At 42.2% G+C, this 26,891-nt stretch overlaps 2 protein-coding genes across 6 annotated transcripts in view; both read left to right on the top strand.

The window, feature by feature from the left end:
• Positions 1–664: 664 nt before the first annotated feature.
• LOC124041921 (cAMP-responsive element modulator-like) lies at positions 665–12,629 on the top strand. 2 transcript variants are annotated; one of them, XM_046360091.1, is made up of 8 exons: positions 665–820; positions 2,162–2,282; positions 2,489–2,620; positions 3,303–3,394; positions 3,543–3,685; positions 6,849–7,028; positions 10,215–10,380; positions 10,738–12,629. In XM_046360091.1, exons 2-8 carry the CDS (start codon positions 2,166–2,168, stop codon positions 10,880–10,882), a joined length of 975 nt encoding a protein of 324 aa, XP_046216047.1. In that variant the 5' UTR covers positions 665–820; positions 2,162–2,165; the 3' UTR covers positions 10,883–12,629. The 2 variants fall into 2 exon arrangements, with proteins under 2 accessions (XP_046216047.1, XP_046216048.1); XM_046360092.1 differs by lacking the exons at positions 665–820; positions 2,162–2,282; positions 2,489–2,620; ... (1 more) ...; positions 3,543–3,685; positions 6,849–7,028 and adding an exon at positions 7,501–7,940.
• Positions 12,630–18,435: 5,806 nt separating this feature from the next.
• Positions 18,436–26,891, top strand: part of LOC124041920 (cyclin-Y-like) — a 34,323-nt gene continuing 25,867 nt past the window's right edge. For 2 of the 4 annotated variants that reach the window (XM_046360087.1, XM_046360086.1), the window contains exons 1-2: positions 18,436–18,713; positions 18,906–19,089. In XM_046360087.1, coding sequence (XP_046216043.1) covers positions 18,936–19,089 — 154 coding nt within the window. In that variant the 5' untranslated portion in view covers positions 18,436–18,713; positions 18,906–18,935. The remainder of the gene's footprint in view (positions 18,714–18,905; positions 19,090–26,891) is intronic. The other 2 variants (XM_046360089.1, XM_046360088.1) reach the window with 1 other exon arrangement.

Below are 26,891 nucleotides of genomic sequence, written 5' to 3'. Positions count from 1 at the left end.
GTAAAAGCAATATGTTCTCTCAATATTTTCAGCACTGAGCAAATTTCAAGTCTGCTGAGCTCAAATATATATATATATTTTTTAACTTAAGAATGTGTTTTCTATTATTGTTTTTCTCTGGGTGTACTGATGTGTTTTATGTGTATGCAGGGCTCATTTGAGAAAGAGACCTTGCTCTCAGCATGACTCCCTGTCGAAATAAAGGTGAAATCAATAAAACATGTATACATTTCAAACCAGAGTTGTTTTCCCGTTTACAACCACTAGATAGCACATCCAGATCAAATTGAAATACTGTAAACTTTGCCTGACTACTCCAACTGAAGTTTGTGCAGCCAGGCAACTCTTGGCCTACATTACAAGTTACAACATGATCTGAAAAAAATACGATCAATGTTAAGTGTTCACTGTGTACATGGGATAGAAGGAAAATATAATGACAATGTTTAGGCTAACTCTTTAAACTTCAAAGAGTAGGTCTAAACACTAGTATACTATTTTTAACTCACAGTATTGCTAGTAATACACAGTGTCAAAGGTTAATTCTAAGATTATTATTAGTGTATCCAGTGCATTGTTGTCTAACGTTAAACATGAACAGAATGATTTGCCCTCAGTCTAGCTACAGTAGCAGAGTACAGTAATCTGTGAAGCTCCTCCCATGTGTAGTGTTTTTCTGTAGTGTTCAGTTGGAGTGGACGAGTGCTCGGTCGACATTTTAGCGCTGCATCATCAGGACTGACGTGGGGACTACGTGGCTCGAGCCATCCACTCCTTCCATAATTAGTGACGAGTCTGACTACGTAATTTATAACTTTTGGTAAGTTATTACACTGTAGCCTACTCGCGGCACAAGCCCAGAAAAAAGGAGCGACAGGACAGAACGTTCACGGTTTACAATGACGCATGGACAAACTTTCGATTCGCAGTCGAATCTACTTCCTGCTTGCTAGCCAGCTGAACAACTTCATGCACAGAAACAAATGCAGTAGTGTTTGGCTTGCTAGCTGACATGGTATACAGTGACAATTGGCTTGCCAACCTGTGACCGTATATTATTACTTAACTTTTGTTTGTAACTCCCTGCTACTAGTTAGCTGCTAGTTACATTATCTAAAGCTAACGTTACCACCCTTAATGCTTTTCGGTGCGAGTCGCAATTTCTATCGAACATAGCTAAACGACGCAACTCCATTAGCGTTCTCTTTTTGAAAAGCTAACGTTAGCCAGCTACTGAAGAAAATACATTGTGGTTGTCAGCAATACCTTTTAATAAATGTACCAAATGTATATTCTTTATGTGCTGAATATGGCTACAGATGTAGCAGAAAGTTTCATATGTAACAACCTCGCTACAGGTACAAACTAACCAGTTTAGAAACAAGACTCCTCCCATTTCGAATTCAGACAGGCGCATGTTTGCTCCATGGGGGGAAAGTTATGTGAAAATATGAACCAAGGTCCAAGCAATAGCAACTGTCATATTTAACACTACATTGCATTGAATACATTAATTTGATTCACAATCAGATCAACCTTTTGGTTGAACTGTGTTCTTGTAATGCTTTACTTGAAGGCCACTTGACTTAAACTTTATGAAGAGCTCTTGGAACTTTGATGGCATATCAGAGGAGGCTGGGGGGAGGAGCTATAGGAGGACAGGGTTATTGTAATGGCGGGAATGGATTCTATTCTGTTCTATTTCAACCATTGTAATGAGCCTGTCCTCCCATATAAGTCAGGCGCCTGAGTGCCGCAGAGGTCTAAGCCACTGCATCTCAGTGCAAGAGGTGTCACTACAGTCCCTGGTTCGAATCCAGGCTGTGATTGGGAGTACCATAGGGCAGCGCACAATTGGCCTGGGGTAGGCTGTCATTGTAAATAAGAATTTGTTCTTTGCCTAGTTAAATAAAATAATAAGTTAATTTGTCCCAATACTTTTTGTCTTCTAAAATGTTGGGACTATGTACCAAAAGTGCTGTAATTCTTAACCTCATAGTCATTGTATAATTTCAAATCCAAAGTGCTGGAGCACAGAGTTAAAAAAAACTAAATGGTCACTGTCCCAATAATTATGGATTTTAAAGTCCAACCTTAAACTTTAAAAAACCAAGCTAGGTAGACTATAATTGTACCTTGCCTAATTTCCTGACATTTCCAGTCCGATGACCATGGACACAGAGGTTGCGTCGTCAAAGCAGGAGGGACGTTTTGATGACTCTCTGTCTGATGAGGATCCAAGTCAGAGTGAATCCAACTCACCCACTGCAGTAATCACTCAGGTAGATACATCACTCTTATAATTCAGATGTGTATCGGGGTTTAAATAGCCTGGTCCCAGATCTCTTTATGTTTTTGCCAACTCCCATTACTCACTGTGAAGCCAAATATGACAATAAATGACAAGGCTTTTGCATTTCCTCAAATATTTCTTAAATATTGTTTAAATTGCTTGTAAAATAATTGAACATCTCTCGTCTTCCTCTAGGTTTCAGGAACAGGAGACTCCGCTGGCATGACAGTGGTGCAGTTACCTAGTGGGCAGACACTTCATGTTCAGGGTGTCATCCAGGCTCCTCAGGCCTCTGTCATCCAGTCACCACAGATGCAGAATGTACAGGTAGCTCCTTCCCTATTCCTATATAGTGCATTGCTTTTGACTAGTGCTCTATATAGGGAATATGTGCTATTTGGGATACAGACTCTTGTCACTATAGTCTTCTTAGCTAAATTCAGTCAAATCTGCATTGTGTTATTTTACAGAGTAGTTATTTTTCCCCATAGAAAAACCAAAGAATGGTTTTGCGTACTTGTAGCTATAGTTTCTTAGCCTGAGTGCCAGTCTGTTTGTCCCATCATGCAAAATTCTTGTCAAACATGCTTGGCTTGACAATGACACCATTGAAGTTAGCAAAAGCACAAAGTTTAACCTTCATGTGCACAGAATGTTGTATTGTGTCTGACTGTCTCTAAGACAACACACTGTCTGCTTTCATTAGACAAATCAGCACGTGATGTCACCCTACTTGTCCTTTATTTTCTAAATTACAGAGAATCTGTCCCAAATGGCATTCTATTCCCTATATAGTGTACTACTTTTGACCAGAGCCCTGTGGGGGAATAGTGTGTCATTTCAGAAACACCCTGAGATTTCTACTATTGTCCAAATTTGTTTTCAGCACTGGGAATGACTTTTATTTTTCAGTATTCAGTAAGGTATTTTAAATGGAGGGAGGTGACTGTACACAGGGATCATATCTATGCATTACTTTCAGACTTCATAGTGTTTTTCTTTGCTCCAGATAACCTCCATAGCTGAGCTTGAAGATGGGGAGTCAACAGCCACAGACACACAGAAAAGAAGAGAGATTCTCTCAAGACGCCCATCTTATCGGTTGGTAGACATAAAAACATTGCAAATATGAAACAAACAAAAAGTAGTGCACTATAAAGGGAGCAAGATGTAATTTGATAAACAAGCAATGACATTTCAAAGCAATCGAAGCAGAGTAGTTTATTACGTGCTTTCCTCTTTCTTTCAGAAAAATCCTCAATGAGCTATCATCAGATTCCTCCTCAATTCCGAGAATCGAGGAAGAGAAACCCGAAGATGAGGTTCCATCCTCCAGTGTGCCTGCAGTTCAAGTGCCAACTTCAATCTATCAGACCAGCAGTGGCCAATACAGTGAGTTTCATTAGGCTCTTGTCAAAATTAGTGCACCATACAGGGTCAAAATGTTGACGTGCACTCACTATTGTGACATTAGGGGTTCTCCCCAAATAATGTAAGAGCTGTGATGCACGGGTTGACTCATAACCGCAGTTATATCTGAGGGGTTGGCGGGTTTAGGGTTATTAAATATTGTGTGGTTGATTAAAGTGAAAACAATACCTTAAAAATACATAAATGTATCATTTGTGTGCAAATTACATCTATAGGTTAAATTTAGGGTTTTCTTAAATTATTTTAGGCCATCTGGTATTAGTGCGTAAGCCAAACCTTTAGGGCCAAACTGAACATGTACCAAATAGACTACATGCCTATCACCAAATGCTTTTAGGAACGGGCAGAAAATGTTACCGTTGCAGAAAATGTTCACGCCGATCCACAGATGCAAATAGGACAATATTGACATTTAATTAAATAAGAGAAAAGCAGCAAAATGAAGAGTTGAAAATTAAGAGAAGGGAGGACCAGAAAAGTAATGTTTGGGAAAGATGAGGTGAAGTGGTAAAAGAGGATGATAGCAGACTATGTTATGTGTTATGATTGTGAGGCGCTATACAAATTAGACAGTCACAAGACAGGACTTCAAATAGGCCTATAGTACATCAAGGTAACTGTAACCTACTGTTTAGATTGGTTGAATGGAAACTGAAGTCTGGACACTGACTGTAGGTCTATAACCTCTCACATAGCCTTTATAATAATTCCTGCAGAATTAAGCATTTCTTGCAGTAAAATTATAAACCAAATGGAGGCTAAATGTTGACTTGGAAACAGGAGTGAAAAAATAGGATTTCTTCCTTTCAGCATCTTGAGAAAATGCTAATGCATGTATCTAGTTATAGACAAGACACCTCACAAGTCCTCAACTGGCAGCTTCATTAAATAGTACCTGCAAACACCAGTCTCAACGTCAACAGCGAAGAGGCAACTCCGGGATGCTGGCCTTCTAGGCAGAGTTGCAAGGAAAAAGCCATATCTCAGACTGGCTAATAAAAAGAAAAGATTAAGATGGGCAAAAGAACATAGGCCAGCATCCCAGAGTTGCCTCTTCACTGTTGACGTTGAGACTGGTGTTTTGCGGGTACTATTTAAGAAAGCTGCCCGTTGAGGACTTGAGGCGTCTGTTTCTCAAACTGGACACTCTAATGTACTTGTCCTCTTGCTCAGTTGTGCCCCGGGGCCTCCCACTCCTCTTTCTATTCTGGTTAGAGCCAGTTTGCGTTGTTCTGTGAAGGGAGTAGTACACAGTGTTGTACGAAATCTTTAGTTTCTTGGCAATTTCTCGCATGGAATAGCCTTCATTTCTCAGACCAAGTATAGACTGACGAGTTTCAGAAGAAAGTTATTTGTTTCTGGACATTTTGAGCCTATAATCGAACCCACAAATGCTGAAGCTCCAGATACTCAACTAGTCTAAAGAAGGCTGGTTTTATTGCTTCTTTAATTAGAACAACAGTTTTCAGCTGTGCTAACATAATTGCAAAAGGGTTTTCTAATGATTGATTAGCCTTTTAAAATGATAAACTTGGATTAGCTAACACAACATGCCATTGGAACACAGGAGTGATGGTTGCTGATAATGGGCCTCTGTACGCCTATGTAGATATTCCATAAAATACAGCTGTTTCCAGCTACAATAGTCATTTACGACATTAACAATGTCTACACTGTATTTCTGATCAATTTGATGTTATTTTAATGGACAAAACATGTGCTTTTCTTTCAAAGACAAGGACATTTCTAAGTGACCCCAAACTTTTGAACGGTAGTGTATATACACTACGTGATGCTCGTCAAACATCTCATTCCAAAATCATGGGCATTAATATGGAGTTGGTCTCCCCTTTTGCTGCTATAACAGCCTCCACTCTTCTGGGAAGGCTTTCCACTACATGTTGGAACATTGCTGCGGGGCCTTGCTTTCATTCAGCCACAAGAACATTAGTGAGGTTGAGCACTGATGATGGACGATTATGCCTGGCTCGCTATCGGCATTCCAATTCATCCCAAAGGTGTGGAGGTCAGGGCTCTGTGCAGGCCAGTCATGTTGTTCCACACCGAACTCGACAAACCATTTCTCTATGGACTTCACTTTGTGCATGAGGGCATTGTCATGCTGAAACAGGAAGGGGCTTTCCCCAAACTGTTGCCACAAGGTTGGAAGCACAAAATTGTCTAGAATGTCATTGTATGCTGTAGCGTTAATATTTCCCTTCACTGGAACTAAGTGGCCTAGCCCAAACCATAAACAGCCCCAGACCATTATTCCTCCTCCACCAAATTTACAGTTGTCACTATACATTCAGGCAGGTAGTGTTCTCCTGGCATCTGCCAAACTCAGATTCGTCTGTCGGACTGCCAGGTGGTGAAGCGTGATTCATCACTCCAGAGAATGTGTTTCCACTGCTCCAGAGTCTAGTGGCGAGCTTTACACCTCTCCAGCCGACGCTTGGCATTGCGCATAGTGATCTTAGGCTTGTGTGCGGCTGCTCGGCCATGGAAACACATTTCATGAAGCTCCCAACGAACAGTTCTTGTGCTGACGTTGGAACTCGGAGTGTTGCAACCGAGAACAGACGATTTTTCAGCACTAGCCGATCCCGTTCTTAGAGAAACAGGTGTGGCTGAAAAAAATCCACTAATTTGAAGGGTTGTCCACATACATTTGAGTCCAAAGCGGGACACTGGCCCTTTTCGGGGCCTCCCCCATGCCGTACTCCACAGCACCAACTTCTGAAATGATCCTGGGGAGAACCCCGACATTCATTTCTATATCCAGTTTGTGTTATTGTGTAAGAGGTCTTAAACGGAAGATTCATTGTGGAGGCCAAATTCTCCAGGTTATAGTTGTGCATCAATAAGCCAGTGACCTTCCATAAAGTACAGTACAGTTCCTTTATTTCAAGAAAAACATCTAATCTAATGGGCCAAAACATCTCGCTTAGAAGCAGCTGATAATCAGCTATTTGTAGCAGTGGTCAGAAATGCACACTCCATTTTAGCTCTGCACATTTACTATCTATATTTTGGTCAGATAAGTTTTAATAAGATTCACACAAACATTCACAATATACCTCTGAGTAACCCATCACTTCTAAAAATGTGTGTCCCTTCTCAGTTGCCATCACCCAGGGGGGAGCCATCCAGATAACCAGCCCAGGCAGTGAGGGTCTGCAGGGCGTACAGACTCTGGCCATGTCCAACTCTGGTACACCCCAGATCCTGCAGTATGCAACCCAGGCAGGGGACTCAGGACAGCAGTTCTTTTCTGTACAAGGTGGCCAGGTGGTGATACAAGGTAGGAACAACTGTACCTAAAACAACTCCATTTTGACTCTGGTCAAAAGTAGTGCACTATGTAGGGAAAAGTGTGATTCATCAACTTATAGGTTTGCATTCATTTGGTAAATGAACAAAAGGAAGCTCTTGAGATGGCTGGAGCTTGACTAGTTTGTCTCTAAAAAGTGTCAAGTTTGGTTGGTTGACCCCGTAATGTTACTATGGAACCAGTGTTATGATTTAACAGTAGAATAGATTCAAATGATGTTAGTTGGAGTACTGTCCACCAGAGTAATGTACGCTTTTTCCCCCTGTGGGGTTTTAGTAAAACGTCAGTATTTTTTATCAATCCAACAACTGGAATATTTCCCACTTTTTATTACTTTAAAACCTTTCTGGCTACTTCTTTATTAGGCTGAACTTATTTACCTTATTTTTCAGAGAAATTAATCAAAAGCTTAATAATCATATATTAATAACAAGTACTAAAAGTGAATCCCCTGGGAGTGCTTCAATCAGGGTGCTCACATTAGTACGGCTGCTGTCACTTGGGCACAATATCCTAATGTTTGTTCTACATCGCCTAGTTGCGTCATAGGGTCTAAAAATAACCAGCTAACCCTCCCTCCCCTATCTTGCTGCATTGTGTTGCTCCACTTTAGCATTTGATCCAGGAGCAGAGCAGGGGAGGGGCTTAGAGGCAGAGTGTCTTATTGACTTCAGCAGGTCCAGTGATGTCATTGTGATGTCAGTGTCCTTAATTGTAATTTTGTGCGAAGTTGATGGGTGTCCACTCCATGTAGAGAGCAGGCAGGGAGAGAGAAAGACACACAGTCAGCTAGATAAAAAGAGAGAAAGTGTGTAATACTGTGGATCCCAGATTGTTAGAGAGTAGAAGATATGGCTGTTACTGGAGATGAGACTGAATCAGGTATGTAACTATCTATGTCTGTTTTCCTTTCTCAGTATTTCTCTGTTTTATTTTTATAGCAAGTTAAATGTGTCATGCTGGTAGTGATAAACAATGTGTACCTGCATTGTTGTTCAATTCAGAGATGCACTTGAATTGTTTCTGTATTTAGAGGGCTAAATACATGTTTTTTTTTGTGAGTAATTACTTTAAAGTTTCTTTTGTTAAGTGTCTTTACAGAACTTTTAAAATGTATTCAAAAGTGTGTGTGTAGTCTACCATAGTTATTAGGTCATAGCAGTTGGCTCAGTTGGAAGCCTCAACTGTGTTTCAGAGTATTAGCAAACTGTCGTGCACTGACTAACTAATTCAGGTTAATAGATATCTACTACAGAGGCATCCTGCCCACAGTTCTCTCTCTGAGACTTGAAAACATTACAAGAGTACTGTGTAATTACCATTCAAAATTCCTATAGTGAATAGCTAGACATTATGTTGACCGAACATGGCAGTAAGTGTTTAGTTAGCTTGCTCAACCCAGTTCCTGTCTCTCTGCTTGCCCCCTAAAACACTCAAACAGAACGCTTCTCTGGAGCAGCCAGGGAGAGGGGGGAGGGGTGGCGTTGACGTCACTCCGGTTTCCTGGAACCAGATGGGGCCAGGGAAATGAGAATGCTAACTGTCGAGTGAGACTCACATTGACGTCAGCTGGGAGTCATACTGTGATTCCAGACAGAACAGAGCCCTCTGTGGGAGCAGTGAAAGAGCAGTGATCACAGCTTCAGTGCTACCAGCTTAGTCATCCACTTCGATAACGACAGGAGAGAGAAGAATTCAGCCTCGTTTATCCCTTTAGATCTGCAAGCTGTTACTTGCTCACTCTTGCGTTAAAACATGAGTGCAGTGGTGGCATTTGGGCCATTATAAATTCATAAATGGAAAAAATAGTCAAATGTTTTGTTGTGAAAATATAGTTGTTTTGAATAAGTGTTTATTCTTGCCATATAAGGATGATAGTTTTCTCCTGTATTTACTTTGGAGTATCAGGAAATGTCAGAGAGACATTTATCAACATACTAGTGGTCAGATCAGAACCACATTCCTACACCAAGGAGCACATTGGAAATACTTTCATGTGTTCTCTTCTGTTTTTTTTATACATCTATTGTGTTCTTCTAGTTTTTTTATTGACCGATAGTAGTCAGAAATGTAGATTGGGAGATGGATAAGAGGGATACAGTACGGAAAGTGAGTGGGGGAATGGAGGATCACACCGCTGCTTGGGACTGCTTTGTACTTTGACATTTTTTTCAAAGTACAAGATTTGTTTGACCCAAAAATTAATGACTCAGTAGTGAATCATCACCAAATAATGTAGGCTGAAACGTAGGCTACAGCCAGTGCTACTGTCTTTTCTCTTTCACTTGGATGGCAGTTATCTACCCAGCAACCAGAAAGACGATTGTCTTAACATAGTCTGACAAAGACATGTCAAGGAGGTAGTTGTAGTAACACCCCCCCCCCCCCCCCCCCCCCCCCCGGACAGTATACCACAACATTCTATAGAAAGTACTACACATGATCAAGGGATAGTTTAGAGTGTAGTATAGTATTCTACAGTATACAACAAAATTCATTAGTAAGTACTGTAGTATTCTATAGTAAACTGTAGTATTTGTTCATGTGAGTACTCAAACCACACAAAGCTAGATCTGTGCTTAGGCCTACTCTCCCTAATTTGGCACCTGTGCTGCAATCTTAAATCTGTCTGTAGAAAAATAACATTTAAATGAGGTTTGGTTTGCTTAATTCACGGTCCGTTGGAATCTGGTCTTGTCTGGTTGTTTTAACAGAAAACACATGAAACAAGTGGTCAGTTGTTGTTAGTTGTTGTGAAATGGACCCATCTACATGATTTGTGTTCAGCGTTTATGTCTAATTTATGGTTGCTTATCCTCTAAGTAGATAGAAGATGAGAAATCTGTGTGATTGAAGGACTCAAGTAAAAAAATACAGCACTTAGTTTTTGCCCCAGTGAGCTAAATATAGGTAAGTGGTCAATGCAAGCGAGAATTTGTTCTCCAGTGTCCACCTTTGTTACGGATACAGTTATCCTGTGTGTGTGTATACCATCCCCCCTAGACTGTCGGGCCAAAAGGGATTCGTAACAACCTTGCTTGAATAAATGACGTAATCACTTCCAATTCTGATGTCCTGTCTGTCTGTGCAAGTGATAAACTTGGTTAAAAGAAGTACTATTAAAATGAACCCTGGTGTTCTGTCTGTGTCCCCTAGCTGCCACTGGAGATATGCCAGCATACCAGCTCCGTTCGCCCACCTCGTCGGGCCTGCCCCAGGGTCTGGTGATGGCTGCGTCCCCAGGCTCCCTGTCCATGCACAATCCCCCGGTGCACACTGAGGAGGTAACACGCAAAAGGGAGGTCCGCCTCATGAAGAACAGGTGAGACAGACACAGGTTGCGTCCCAAATTGGCATCCTCTTCCCTTTATGGTGCACTACTTTTTCCCAGAAGCCCTGATCAAAAGTAGTGAACTATATAGGGAGTCGGGTGCCTTTTGGGACACATACTAGTTTTACTCTGTTACTCTGTTGCTCTGAATTTGGTCAAAACGGGAACAGATTTCTAAATCATTCATGGTCCTCATTCTCAGTTTCCTGTAGATTTCTTTGATAATTGTTAATTGATAATTGATTATCTATAAAGGTTGACTGGATGTTATGGGAAGTCTACAGTGTTTTTGATTGGTGCTTAGAGCTGGGATTTCTCCCACTGTCTCTTTTACTCTGTCTTCTCTAGGGAGGCAGCAAGGGAGTGCCGCAAGAAAAAGAAAGAGTATGTCAAGTGTCTGGAGAACCGTGTGGCTGTGCTGGAAAACCAAAACAAGACCCTCATTGAGGAACTCAAAGCGCTAAAGGACATTTACTGCCACAAGAATGAGTAGCTGAGTAGCTGCTCTCAGCCTTGTGCCAGGAAAGAGAGAGATCCTACTGAGAATGCACAGAGTGGAGTTTACAGATTGACTGCTGTAAAAAAAAAGACTCTGGGACGAAAACTACTTTCACTGTCTTTGTTTCTCGTTTACTCCGCTTGTTTGGGCCCAGTCAATTTGATGCTGCACCGGAGGTTGTTAGGTGGCCGTAGGCTTGTGCTCTCCGGGCTGAAGTCAAGTCCTGCTCCGGACAGGACCCCTGTCTGTCCTTGTGCTTGTATGTGAATACACAAGTGACGCCCAGCCGCGTTTGCTTTTGCTGTTTGCAGGGAGACAGCCAATGAGATGCTAGCCTGCAGAGGAAGAGGAAGTAGATATGCTTCCTGAAGGCACACCGCTCACCACCACTGGCTCACCGCATTTGAGAAGCAGAAGCTGCGAAAGAGCCTCACTATCAGCCAGCAAGTTCACATTAAGTGCACGCAGACTCAGCGGCAAGCCAACCTTCCACAGCCGGACTCTGTTTGTGCTGTCATGCCAACTCCTTGTTACTTTTTTATCACATTTGGCTTGACAATGAAAGCATTTGAGTTGGTAAGAGTACAACCAGATCTGGGACCAGGCTAAACCTATATATCTTTACTTGTTACTGCTAGCTACAGTTGTTCTCCTTATATTACTGTACTTCTCTGCTCACCTTGGCTGTTGTCAACATACCTTTGTTAAATCAGATGGACCTCTTCTTTCAGGACAGTGTGATGAGTAAATACACTTTCCGAAATTATTAGAGTTTTGAAATTCTATATTTGTCCTTTTGACTGTCAATCGGGGTTGTCTAATGAATTCACGTGTTACCTGAATCAATGTGTAAAACCCAGTGTCGAGGATGTGAGTATACGCCTTTCACTTGGTCTCTTTTCAAACAACACAGTTCAATTTAAAATGTCAAATTAACATGGCGTGGCCCTCGGATGAGTGTATATAAAATAATTATATATTATTGGAGGAATCTTATCTCACCAAGACCATCTTGAAATGACTACTGCTTTACCACACAAAATTGCTACATTTGATGTTCACTGAATCTCTCACCAGTCGTTGTCCCCTTTGTCTGTCTCGGAACAGTGCTGTGCTGTGCCAGTGTACAGTACAAAAGAAGCACTGAAAGTGCTGATAAGCTGACGTTTGGGTATTTTGATACTCGTTATAAACGTTTTATGTGAATTAGTTGATCATAACAGATAATATATGGCCCAAATGGCCCACTATTTTCTTTATAGTGCACTACTTTTGACCTGAGTTCTATGGGCCCAGGTCAAAATTAGTGCACTAAATAGGTAAGAGTGTGCCAGTTGGCATGTAAAAATAGAGTTCATGACTGCTCTGTTTGAAAGGTATGTCCATGAGAGCACAGACCTGACTATGATGATGATGTAGCTTTGTTTTCTTTTCTCACACCAGTTCTGCTTGCAGTGATTTTGCAGCCTCCCGCTTGCTTTGAATTTCCTGATAACCTTTCTGTTTACAGGTATATGTGCTTTGGTATATGTCCTTTGTATGTTTTTTTGTTAGGCCAGTGGTTATACAATTCAGGTGAGATGTAAAATACATTTGATCTCAGTAAATGTTTTGGATAGAATTGAAAAGTATGTCAAACAGGTTAGCTCTTAAAACCAGATGTTCACCTCATGTGTATTGATCCCTCTTATGTTTGAAGATTGTCAAAATATACTATTTCTAATAAAATGTCCATACCACAGTATGAATTACACTGAAATGATTTGTTAGATTAAACCTCATTCAGAAAACTACACACCATATGGACTGAAGTCTGTACCACACAATGCCTTTGGGCTCACCTCTGAAATAACAAACACAAGGATGAACAAATACTAACCAACATCATTTCTCTTCACCTCCTTTAACTCTGACATCACATTTCACAACAGAAGTGTTACACCAGACAATTTACATCTTCATGATGCTCTAACATAATTCATTATGATACTCCAGGCATCAGAAATGCATATAAGAAATAGATTTTCCCCAAGGAATATCACTGTTATAGCATTATATCACACAGACTGTCACGCCCTGATCTGTTTCACCTGTTTCTATGATTGTCTCCACCCCCTCCAGGTGTGGCTTATTTTTCCCAGTGTATTTAAGTCAACCAGTGGGTTTTTTTCCTGTATTCTTTTTTGCTGTTCTCCTCTTTTCTAGTCTTCCCGGTTTTGACCCTTGCCTGTTTCTGGACTCTGTACCCGCCTGCCTGACCAGTCTGCCTGCCTTGACCATGAGCTTGTCTGCCACTCCGTACCTCCTGGATTCTGATCTGGTTGCCCACGACCATTCTCTTGCCTACACCGTTGGATTATTAAGCACAGTAAGACTCCAACCATCTGCTTCCTGTGTCTGCATCTGGGTCTCGCCTTGATACAGACTATCTCAAGTACAAGAACAGTTTATTGCTTTATAGTATAGCTAGGAAACAATACTGTTTTATACCTTGTTTCTGCTCTAACTGCCCTCAAGTTTCTTGTTATTTTTAGGCCTTGAAGTTCTCATCTCTGGAAATATTAGTGTGAAGGTGTAGTGCATTATTCTCTCCTGTTCAGGTCTGTGGACACTGCAGAGTGGATGGCCTGGACCTGTGTTGGAATGAAACCTTAAAACAACTTGTTTTTCCTCACTGTTCTGTTGTTGTAAAGCCAATCTGTGACCCTCCACTATATTCTGTGATGTCAACACAATGTACAAGTGCCTATCTAGTACAATGTGTTAAGGTGTTTTCACACTTGGTCCCTTTCAGCAAATGTTTGTGAACTCCGTGTGTTTTTCTGTCCAGTGTGAACACTCCAAAGAAACTTAGACCCCTCAAAAGAGCCTCCGACGCGAACCGAACTGACAAAATCGAGAGGTGGTCTGAGTTCAGTTCACTTGAAATCCTTGGTTCGGTTCCATTTTCTAAGGCAATGTAAACACAAAGCTCCCCAGGTTCGCTTGTCATTATTTCCGCACCACACACTAGACTACTGCAACAGCGTTTCCCCTGACATAATCCCACACACTAGACTACTGCAACAGCGTTTCCCCTGACATAACCCCACACACTAGACTACTGCAACAGCGTTCCCCTGACATAACCCCACACACTAGACTACTGCAACAGCGTAACCCCACACACTAGACTACTGCAACAGCGTTTCCCCTGACATAACCCCACACACTAGACTACTGCAACAGCATTCCCCTGACATAACCCCACACACTAGACTACTGCAACAGCGTTTCCCCTGACATAACCCCACACACTAGACTACTGCAACAGCATTCCCCTGACATAACCCCACACACTAGACTACTGCAACAGCGTTTCTCTGCCATAACACCACACACTAGACTACTGCAACAGCGTTTCCCCTGACATAACCCCACACACTAGACTACTGCAACAACGTTCCCCCTGACATAACACCACACACTAGACTACTGCAACAGCGTTTCTCTGACATAACACCACACACTAGACTACTGCAACAGCGTTTCTCTGACATAACACCACACACTAGACTACTGCAACAGCGTTTCTCTGACATAACACCACACACTAGACTACTGCAACAGCGTTTCCTGACATAACACCACACACTAGACTATTGCAACAGCGTTTCCCCTGACATAACCCCACACACTAGACTACTGCAACAGCGTTCCCCCTGACATAACACCACACACTAGACTACTGCAACAGCGTTTCTCTGCCATAACACCACACACTAGACTACTGCAACAGCGTTTCCCCTGACATAACCCCACACACTAGACTACTGCAACAGCGTTCCCCCTGACATAACCCCTCACATTGGTGCCACAAGAGACTAGATGAACATGTGTAGGTTCGTTGAAAAAAACGTGTGCTGTTTTTGGATATTGAGTAGCGATTGTCAAGGATGCACAGATCTACAGGCTAAGAGAACTTCATAAGCTGTTTAATGATTGTGGGGTTTGAATAGTGTGAGAACAACAACATACATGACCAAAAGTATGTGGATACCTGCACGTCAAAAATCTAATTCCAAAAATCATGGGCATTAATATGGAGTTGGTCCCCCCCCTTTGATGCTATAATAGCCTCCACTCTTCTGGGAAGGCGTTCCACTAGATGGTGGAACATTGCTGCGGGGACTTGCTTCCATTCAGCCACAAGAGCATTAGTGAGGTTGGGCACGGATGTTGGGCGATTAGGCCTGGCTCTCAGACGGTGTTCCAATTCATCACAAAGGTGTTCGATGGGGTTAAGGTCAGGGCTCTGTACAGGCCAGTCAAGTTCTTCCACACCAATCTCGACAAACCATTTTTGTATGGACCTCGCTTTGTGCATGGGACATTGTCATGCTGAAACCGGAAACTGTTGCCACAAACTTGGAAGCACAGAATTGTCTAGACTGTCATTGTATGCTGTAGCGTTAAGATTTCTCTACACTGGAACTGAGGGCCCTAGCCCGAACCATGAAAAACAGCCCTATGCATTGGGGCGGGTAGCGTGATTCATCACTCCAGAGAACGCATTTCCATTGCCCCAATGGCAGTGAGCTTTACACCACTCCAGCCAACGCTTGGCATTGTGCATGGTGATCTTAGGCTTGTGTGCGGCTATTCGGCCATGGAAACCCATTTCATGAAGCTTCCGACGAACAGTTCTTGTGCTGATGTTGCTTCCAGAGGCAGTTTGGAACTCAGTAGTAAGTGTTGCATCTGAGGACAGACTATTTTTATGTCTTCAGCACTCAGTGGTCCCATTCGGTGAGCTTGTGTGACCTTTCACTTCGCGCCTTAGCCGTTGTTGCTCCTAGATATTTCCACTTCACAATAACAGCACTTTTGACCGGGGAAGCTCTAGCAGGGTAGAAGTTTGACAAACTGACTTGTCGGAGAGGTGGCATCCTATGACAGTGCCACGTTGAAAGTCACTGAGCTCTTCAGTACGAGGTATTCTACTGGAAAAAAATCTTGGTTCCTTTCTAAACATAGCAATGTGAACGCGAAGAGAACTCCGACCACAAAATAGGTGAAGTGAACCTGCATAAGAGTTGAGTCCTCATTCAGCGCCAAGGGCAGTGTGAATACAAAGAGAACTGAGTTCTTAGATTTATATTTTTACCAAAGAGTTCACTTTAAAGAGGTTGGTTATTTTAAAGAGGATTATATGTGAATATATTCTCTCAGAATTGATGTCCAATTCTCACTTACACAGAAAGTGCTCATTTGAAGAGTGAATGTACGAGCGTAGATGAGGGTTTCATTGTCATACGGAAAATCAACAACTACTGTATATTTAGCAACTTGCCTACAATGCTTACTATATGAGGACTGCACCCGTCAGATAGGACCTATCAAAACTGAGAAGTTGAACAACTTGAGGTGGGTGTATGTTTAATATTTTATTAGCAGCATTGCAACATCTTACTGAAGTTCATACTGTCTGGTTGAAGTGGAAATTTCCACTACAGGACATTGCGCCCTCCAGTGGTCAATCCTGAACCCACTACCTACACTGATAGTTGATCCACACTGGCCTCTTGTGGACAGAGGGTATTATTACATCAAATATCTTAAAGATCTTAAATGGAGTTGAGCCAAAACTACTTACAAGGGCTGTAACATACATGACAATAAAACATCTCTGGTTGAGATATGTCACAACATAAAACAGATATTGCATCTATATTTGATTGCATCTCAAATGACATTCTGTCTGTAAATGAGGGAACACCTGCACTTCTCTATCACGTTCATACTTTCGTATTGAAACGTACATTGAAGTCGGAAGTTTACATACACCTAAGTCAAATACATTTAAACTCAGTTTTTCACAATTCCTGACATTTAATCCTAGTAGAAATCCCCCTGTTTTAGGTCAGTTAGGATCACTATGTTATTTTAAGAATGTGAAATGTCAGAATAATAGTAGAGAGAATGATTTATTTCAGCTTTTATTTCTTTCACATGCTTTTTCAGTTCTGCCCACACATTTTCTATAGAATTGAGGTCAGGGCTTTGTGATTGCCACTCCAATACCTTGACTTTGTTGTCCTTAAGCCATTTTGAAGTTATGAAGTACGCTTGGGGTCATTGTCCATTTGGAAGACCCATTTGCGAACAAGCTTTAACTTCCTGACTGATGTCTTGAGATGTTGCTTCAATATACCCACGTAATTTTCCTACTTCATGATGCCGTCTATTTTGTGAAGTGTACCAGCCCCTCCTGCAGTAAAGCACCCCCACAGCATGATGCTGCTACCTCCGTGCTTCACGGTTGGGATGGTGTTCTTCAGCTTGCAAGCTTACCCCTTTTTCCTCCAAACATAACGATGGTCATGATGGCCAAACAGTTCTATTTTTGTTTCATCTGACCAGAGGACATTTCTCCAAAAAGTGCGATCTTTGTCCCCATTTGCAGTTGCTAACCGTAGTCTGGCTTTTTTTATGGCGGTTTTGGAGCAGTGGTTTCTTCCTTCCCAACCGTGAAGCACGGAGGTGGCAGCATCATGTTGTGGGTGTGCTTTGCTCTCTCAGCCTCCAGTATTTTTGCTGCAGTAGATTATGTGTTGGGGGGGCTAGGGTCAGTCTGTTAAATCTGAAGAATTTCTCTTGTCTTGTCCGGTGTCCTGTGTGAATTTAAGTATGCTCTCTCTTCCTTTCTCTCTCTCTCTTTCTTTCTCTCTCGGAGGTCCTGAGCCCTAGGACTATGCCTCAGGACTACGTGGCCTGATGACTACTTGCTGTCCCCAGTACACCTGGCCGTGCTGTTGCTCCAGTTTCAGCTGTTCTGCCAGTCATCATGCCAAGTAGTCCTGAGCAATAAGGCATGGGGGGGGGGTGTATATGGCCAGTATACCATTGCTGAGGGCTGTTATTATGCACAATGCAACCCTTAGCCATGGTATATTGGCCATACACCACAGACCCCCGGGGTGCCTTTTGCTATTATAAACTGGTTACCAACATAATTAGAGCATGTTTTGCCATTTGCCATACATGTTTTGCCATACCCCTGGTATAAGGTCTGATATACCACGTCTGTCAGCAAATCAGCATTCAGGGCTTGAACCACACAGTTTATAATATCAGCTATGTGCAGTGTTTTAGCAATGTGTAAATAATTGTAGTAAGAATAGTGGGGAAAGATAACTAATGTTTATTTATTTTGCCTTTTGTACTTTAACTAATTGCACATCTTTACAACACAGTATAATATAATATGACATTTGAAATGTCTATTCCTTTGGAACTTTTGAGTATATTTACTATTCATTTTTATATTATTTGTTTCACTTTTGTTTATGATCTATTTCACTTGCTTTTGCAATGTAAACATGTTTCCCATGCCAATAAAGCCTTTTGAATTTAATTAAATTAACAAAGATATTGGTGGTATTTACGATGTTGTTTGTGCTCCATTGGTTGCCCTTTTCTCATACAACGTGCCACAAATGTTGCTGCTGTGATTACACATGGCTGTATTTCGCCTAGAAGATATGGGAGTTTATAGAATTCTTTGTGGGTCTGTGTGATCTGGGAATATGTGTCTCTGATGTGATCCCGACAGGAGGTTCTGAGCTAAATTGTAACCACCCACTTGAACCGGAACCTTTTCAAGCTACAACTGTGTTGCCTTCACGATCATGTGTATCGCAGAGCACCATTTACATTCCCTTTACACAACTGATAAAAACGACGATGTCTCCTCCTCATCAGGCATGGATGATTTAAAAATGAACGTTCGTCATGTTCAAAAGCGTGGTTAATGCTGTGGAAGCTTAATTGATTTACTTAGAAGGTATGCTGGCTAAAAACAGTTTACAGTGTAAAATGAGAAACATTTCTCTGCTTAGTTGCAGATGTAGTTGGAGGATTTATCAATGACAGTTTTATTCATGTGCTGGTCGCGGCGGTGGTTTCACCCTCGTTGCTTTGATCCTCCTCCTCGCTTCAGTAGCGATTTGAACTACCGGTGTCGTTCTTCCAATAGGTAATAGCAACATTGTAACGCATTGGAAAGATGGGGAGCACGACCTCTTGCTGTGTGTCTTCAAGTCCGAAGCTCCGAAGAAATGCTCATTCGAGGCTGGAGTCGTACAACACCGAGCCGGAGTTGAGTAGGGAGGATACGGGCTGCAACCTGCAGCACATCAGCGACCGAGAGAATGTCGACGGTAAAGTATAAAATTATTGCCTAATGTAGACCTATTCATGTTTAATGTTCTCGTGTGATGGTGGTGAGTGTTTTGAAACACGACTCAACATTTTGAAGTTCACACTGAATGTTTTATTGGTTTGGCTTGCCAAATAGGCTATAAATATAACATGTCGCTGCAACCTGGTCTCAGGGTATTTCGTATTGTAACGACTCTGGGTTTATAATACACTGGGTTTATAATACTCTGGGTTTATAATACTCTGGGTTTATAAGCGCGGAAATGGACTCTGCCTTGCGGCACAGCCTCGGGCTCGAAGGATCGAGGGTTCGAGACCTGCTCCCTGCTTGTTTCATTACAGTATTATTCTGTATGGAAACCAAGACACTCCATTTAATGTATTTTACATTTCACATTTCATATGGTATGCATTCATTTGTAGATGTCCATCACCCATTTCGTATGATATGTTAGGAATTCTGGCTAGGTGGCTAACGTTAGCTAGGTTAGGAGAAGGTTTAGCTAAAGGGTTAAGGTTAGGGTTATATGAGGGGTTAGTTAAAACGGTTCATGTTAGGGGAAGGGTTAGCTAACACAGTAAGTAGTTGCAAAGTAGCTAAAAAGTAGTATGTAGTTGAAAGGTTGGATAATTAGCAAAAATGCTAAAGTTGACTGATGAGATTCGAACTCGCAACCTTCGGGTTGCTAGACGTTAGTGTTATATGCCTGATCAACCACCCTATTTAATTGTTTTGCCTTAAGTAACCAGCTGTCTTATATAACCATACCAAATGTAACATACCATACTAATTTTAGTATCCAGGATTTATATTCACTATGTTACATCTAGTGTATGAGACCAGGCTGCATGTAGCAACATTTACTAGTGTGGGACCTTTATTGGTAATTTATAATAAATGCATATTCCTATCAGCAATGCTTTCTCCTCCCCCTGGCAATGGATCTCTGTGATTGATTTAATGCATATATTAGGCCAGCCAGATTATCTGAATGTATGTTGTTACATATGTTATTACATAGGTATTTCTATACATGGGGGCAGGCAGCATGGGCATCCAGTCTGCCTCTCAGTCCCATGTGACATGTTGAAATATGGGTTGTCCCAAATAGCACCCTATTCCCATTAAAGAGCACTACTTTTGACTGTAGACTGAGCCTTTATAGGTCCTGGTCAAAAGTGGTGCACTATAGGGAATAGTGTGCCATTTGGGGGACAGCCTTGGTGCACCAGAGCAGACAACATCCTGTTCATAAATGCTTCTCTTTGTTTTCACTTGGAGCATGAAAGACACAACAATGGTGGCATGGTATAGCACTCTTTATTGAAACATATATTAAAAATGGATACATTTACTCTCAAAGTGTAAATGGGTATAACCTGCTCAAGCTGGACCGACTCATGTAGAGATTAAAATCTCTGAAGTGAAATATTGTAAGGTCTGCTCTGCAACACGCAAGTCTGAAAATCCATGAACTGCAATGTCTGCACATTTGACATCAACTACTATTGGTGTTTCCTCCATTCCCTATCACGACATCAGGCCTCTGAAGATTCATCGGTATTTCTTATGGGTATGTCCAGTGTTTAAAGTGGATTTAAATATAGGCCGGTACTCACTTTGTGTCCAGCCCAGTATTTTATATATTTAGGTGACAGTACTCCACAATATTTGATCCAATATTCTATAAGATATTCTGTTACTCAAGCAGTAGAATATTTTGAGGTGGTGGTACCGGTATGTACCGGTCCAATTCAAACACGGGGTATGTCCAAGCCACAGTGAACCTACAGTGGTGGATAGAAGCTGTGACTGTCTGTACAGTTTTAATTATAGGCTGTCTCACTCTGCCTTGGCTCTTACTTCTGAGAGCTGGAATGGACAGAACAGCAAACCCATAATCTGGTGGTGTGGGTTTAATGCACCCAGCATGTTATTCTGGAGCAGCCTTGCGAGTCCCTAGAAACACCACCACAACACCTCTTCTTTTGAGATAGCTTGAAGACGAGAGCAATGTGATACAGAGTATCCCTCTACTACACATATGGATGGTGAGGAAAAAAATAGAGGGAGGGAGATTAAAGAGAGAGAGAGATACTGGGGACTGCTCATTTCGTGATTTGAAAGGAGCGTATTGGTGAATGTGTTTGTATTTATTATGGATCCCCATTAGCTGCTGCCAAAGCAGCAGCTCCTCTTCCTGGGTTCCAGCTAAATTTAGGCAGTTTATACAATGTTGGGTGTCTTGTCAGACAGCATCCAGAGCCCTGGTCAAAAGTAGTGCACTATATAGGGAATAGGGTGCTATCTGGGACGAGGTCTGTGAGTGAGGTCACAGACAGGGTGGCGATGTGCTTCGGAACAGCAGACTGATCAGGGGGCTGTCTGTCGCTGTCCTACCACAGCAGTTGTATGTGTGTTTGTTGTCTGTAGCTGTCTTACCGCAGCAGCTGAAACCTGTAGATGCAAATTACATGCCCAGCGGGACAAATCACTACTGAGAGAGACAAACTAATGCCTTCATTTAGAGATGGGGAGTCTTATGAGACACTATAAAGAGGGTTATTCACTTCTGAAAGGATGGACTGTTAACCCCAAGACTCTCATGGACTAAATCTCACTATTTGTTATTAGAATACTCTTGTCAAAATAGTTCTGGGTCCCTCTTTTAAAAGAACTACAGGGTCGTTCCACGAATAGAGTACATTTTGTGTAGTGTAACTTGGTAAAAAAAACATGACATTCTGATGTAATGAGCACATGTTCAACTTCATAAAAAACATGTTTTCCCATCTCCAGGGGTTGAATAAAAAAAGTGACAATAGTAAGTGCCAATAAAGTAACAGGGTTGACCGTAACAGGGTTGACCGTAACAGGGTTGACCGTAACAGGGTTGACCGTAACGGGGTTGACCGTAATGGGGTTGAACGTAACGGGGTTGACCGTAACGGGGCTGAACGTAACGGGGTTGAACGTAACAGGGCTGACCGTAACGGGGCTGACCGTAACGGGGTTGACCGTAACGGGGTTGAACGTAACAGGGTTGACCGTAACAGGGTTGAGGTTTTCATCATAATCAGCCATACATCTCCTTGTGACGGGGGAGATGGAAGCTTGTTGTGGCAACCGGGAGTAGCAATTGAATGTAAGCTTCACCCCAAAAATGACATTGTTAAAATATTTCTAGCCTAACTATGGGTAACAGTTACTATGGGTAATATTTTTCTTTTGAAAAAATCACTTAAAATGGAATAGTTTCACCATAATAAAATGAGAGTTCTGTTCACATATCAGGGTTGACCTTAAAATGAGGGACATATGTAAATTATTCACTAATAATATTAAATAAATAATTATCTTCAGAAATGACTGTCAAAGCAAGAACATAACTAGGGCTTTGCAATGATGGTAACAACTTGAAGAAATGTTGGCGTTAAGTGTAAAAAAAATAAAAGACTAAATTGATTCATTGAATTTCCATGTGGTATAATTAGTCAACTTCATTTAGTATAACATTGTTTTATTGAATATTGGTGCTGCACATTTTTACTTAAAATATCACAGACACTTAAATTGTACTCTTCGTGAAACGACCCTACAACTTCTGAAGAATTAGTCTATAAAGGACTTATGAAGACTTCATCAAGCCATAACAGTTGTGTTTGTATAAGGTTGGGTCTAGTTCTGTTTGAATGAGAAGCCTGAGTCTGACCCCGGGCAGCCTGGGTTATGTGATGTCTGACCCGGGCAGCCTGGGTTATGTGATGTCTGACTCGGGCAGCCTGGGTTATGTGATGTCTGACTCGGGCAGCCTGGGTTATGTGATGTCTGACTCGGGCAGCCTGGGTTATGTGATGTCTGACTCGGGCAGCCTGGGTTATGTGATGTCTGACCCGGGCAGCCTGGGTTATGTTATGTCTGACTCGGGCAGCCTGGGTTATGTTATGTCTGACTCGGGCAGCCTGGGTTATGTGATGTCTGACCCGGGCAGCCTGGGTTATGTGATGTCTGACCCGGGCAGCCTGGGTTATGTGATGTCTGACTGACGGGCAGCCTGGGTTATGTGATGTCTGACTCGGGCAGCCTGGGTTATGTGATGTCTGACTCGGGCAGCCTGGGTTATGTGATGTCTGACTCGGGCAGCCTGGGTTATGTGATGTCTGACTCGGGCAGCCTGGGTTATGTGATGTCTGACTCGGGCAGCCTGGGTTATGTGATGTCTGACTCGGGCAGCCTGGGTTATGTGATGTCTGACTCGGGCAGCCTGGGTTATGTGATGTCTGACTCGGGCAGCCTGGGTTATGTGATGTCTGACTCGGGCAGCCTGGGTTATGTGATGTCTGACTCGGGCAGCCTGGGTTATGTGATGCCTGACTCGGGCAGCCTGGGTTATGTGATGTCTGACTCGGGCAGCCTGGGTTATGTGATGTCTGACTCGGGCAGCCTGGGTTATGTGATGTCTGACTCGGGCAGCCTGGGTTATGTGATGTCTGACTCGGGCAGCCTGGGTTATGTGATGTCTGACCCGGGCAGCCTGGGTTATGTGATGTCTGACCCGGGCAGCCTGGGTTATGTGATGTCTGACCCGGGCAGCCTGGGTTATGTGATGTCTGACTCGGGCAGTCTGGGTTATGTGATGTCTGACCCAGGCAGCCTGGGTCATGTCACATTCCACTTATGCCTTTGTGGCCCTTTCCTAAAGTGACTCTCTCCAATCCTGTGTTTTTAAGCAGGTGTCATCACAACACTATTTCAAACCCCATGCTTGCCCTGTATGAACTGATCTCTTGGCTGATACTAAAGATTAGATTTCAGACTGACGGGCCAGGCAGGCAGGCTGCTTTTGAAGAAAGCAGCCTGCCTGTCAGAGATGACTTCTGGGTGGATCTGCCTCACATATGCACATGACAAATGGTACCCCATTCCCTTTATAGTGCTGTCAAGACTTCCGCCGAAGTTGGTTCCTCTCCTTGTTCGGGTGGCATTTGGCGGTCGGCGTCGCCGGTCTTCTAGCCATCATCGATCCACTTTTCATTTCCATTTGTCTTGTCTTCCCACACACCTGGTTTCAATTCCATAATTCCATGTTGTGTATTTAACCCTCTGTTCCCCCCATGTCCTTGTCCAGAAGTGTTTATTGTAAGTGCTTGTGCACGGTATTCTGGTGTGCACTGGGTTTTGTACTCATTCTATTGATTGTTCTGTTGACAGTGATTTTTATACTGCACCGTTGTAACACAGTTTTTGCTCTCCTGCGCCTGACTTCTCTGCCACCAGTACGCACCCCTTACAGTGCACTACCTTTCACAAGTGTCTGGGCTCTGGTCAAAAGTAGTTCAATGTATAGAGAATAGGATGCCATTTGGGACACAATTATTCTGTTGAGAATGGTGCCGACTGGCAAGGCCCTTTTTTCTCATTACTTGAGGATAGAAGAAAACATGTTCAATACCAACGATCCCGTGACCTATATTCAGGAAATATCCTAGAATAAATATAATTTCTCTCTAGTTAAAATTTGAATAATATCTTTGAGCGAAAACTTATTTTGTAGAGAAAGAGAGAGAGAAAGAGGTAGGGAGAGAGAGAGATGGTCACAAAGAAATAGACACTCTCAGAGGGAGATGGGAGATGGGGGGGGGGGGACAACGCAGTCTTATGTTCTCTCTGTCACACAAAGCTTACTGTGTTCCTGAATCCTGCCTTAAGATGATTGCTCATTCTGCAGACCAGGGCGCCAGGCAGGCATCAGCTGACGCTCCTATTTAAGTTTATAGATGCAGGGAGTCTCTCCTCTCTTCTCTCTGTGGGGTTTGTGTAATGGTATCTTGTTATTAAGTCCATAATGGCCTCTCAGGGTTGGGTGAGCTAAGACACGGCTTGCGTCCCAAATGGAACCCTATTCCCCATAGGGCTCTGGTCAAATGTAGCACAATATATAGGGAATAGGGTGCCATTTGGGACGCACAGACCTAACATGCTGTGTGCTTTGAAGTCGACTTATAGCTCATTACTTGGAAGTAATTGATGATGAGTGATATCATCTTGAATGTAATGGGGAAGAACTCCTGTAGCCTTCTGGAGGTGTTCTGAACATGTCTTCTCCTTTGTATTTATCAATGTAGTGGCTAGATACCATTCATTGCACTAATTATTTGGTGCAGAAGGAACATCCTTTATTGATTATATGGTCAGAAAAAGTCTATATATTATAATGAGTCTGCATGAGTCCCTTGCCATGCTATTCTCTCCCCCCATGTGAACAGCGTGTGCATTGTACATGGAGTTGTCAACAGGAAGTAAAACTACAAACCCTTTCCTCAACTGTCTTTATTCTCTCTTACATTTATCACTGCCTACATATGTCAAATAGACTGGTTTAGTATCAGATATAAGATGGTGTTCACTGCTCATGCCTTGAAGAAAATGTCTTGTAATGTATCACAAGCTCTGTGTGCTTCAGCTCTGTTGAGATATACAACTGAAGTCAGGAGTTTACATACACCTTAGCCAAATACATTTAAACTCAGGTTTTTCACAATTCCTGTCATTTAATCCTAGTAATAATTTCCTGTCTTAGGTCAGTCAGGATCACCACTTTATTTCACATTTAATATTAAATGTCAGAATAATAGTAGAGAGAATGATTTATTTCAGCTTTTATTTCTTTCATCACATTCCCAGTGGGTCAGAAGTTTACATATACTCAATTAGTATTTGGTAGCATTGCCTTTAAATTGTTTAACTTGGGTCAATCGTTTTGGGTAGACATCCACAAGCTTCCCACAATAAGTTGGGTGAATTTTGGCCCATTCCTCCTGACAGAGCTGGTGTAACTGAGTCAGGTTTGTAGACCCCCTTGCTCGCACACGCTTTTTCAGTTGTGCTCACACATTTTCTATAGGATTGAGGTGAGGGCTTTGTGATGGCCACTCCGATACCTTGACTTTGTTGTCCTCAAGCCATTTTTCCACAACTTTGGAAGTATACTTGGGGTCATTGTCCATTTGGAGGACCCATTTGCGAACAAGCTTTAACTTCCTGACTGATTTCTTGAGATGTTGCTTCAATATATCCACATAATTGTCCTACCTCATGATGCCATATATTTTGTAAAGTGCACCAGTCCCTCCTGCTGCAAAGCACCCCCACAACATGATGCTGCCACCCCCATGCTGGGATGGTGTTCTTCTTACAAGCCTCCCCCTTTTTCATGACATAACATAATTTTATGGAATTTTTCTAGCTGTTTAAAGGCACAGTCAACTTAGTGTTTGTAAACCTCTGACCCCCTGGAATTGTGATGTAGTGAATTATAAATTAAAAACTATAGTTGGTTAACAAGACATTTGTGGAGTGGTTGAAAAACATGTTTTAATGACTCCAACCTAAGTGTAGGTAAACTTTCGACTTCAACTGTACAAGTTAGCTGTTATGGTAACAGTTTGACACAGTAGGAGAAACGGGGACAGACAATCTCACTGTTCTTTCAGACATTTTCCACCACTTTCAACTCCATTTCTGTTTCTTCTTCTCTTCTATCACTCGCTCCCTATTCCTCCCCTCCTGTCTCCTCCTTCCTACTTCTCTGTCTGTAGACACCGGCCTGAAATGATGTAGAGATGCTTAGACGTTGTCCTATTTCCTATTAAAACTGGTGGTTTTGAAGAGAGGAAAAGGGAAGCATTTTTACATAAAATTTGGACTGTAATCACAAACCAATCATCTCTATACCTGGAATTAGCCTTAAACCATTGAAGGTGTCTGTCCAAAAAGAAATGTCCAAAGTTTGCACGCAGG

This window comes from Oncorhynchus gorbuscha, linkage group LG08 (genome assembly GCF_021184085.1).
Source record: "Oncorhynchus gorbuscha isolate QuinsamMale2020 ecotype Even-year linkage group LG08, OgorEven_v1.0, whole genome shotgun sequence".
NCBI lineage: Eukaryota > Metazoa > Chordata > Actinopteri > Salmoniformes > Salmonidae > Oncorhynchus > Oncorhynchus gorbuscha.
The sequence above is the reverse complement of the archived record's forward strand: the minus strand, read 5'-3'. Positions and strand labels throughout refer to the sequence as shown.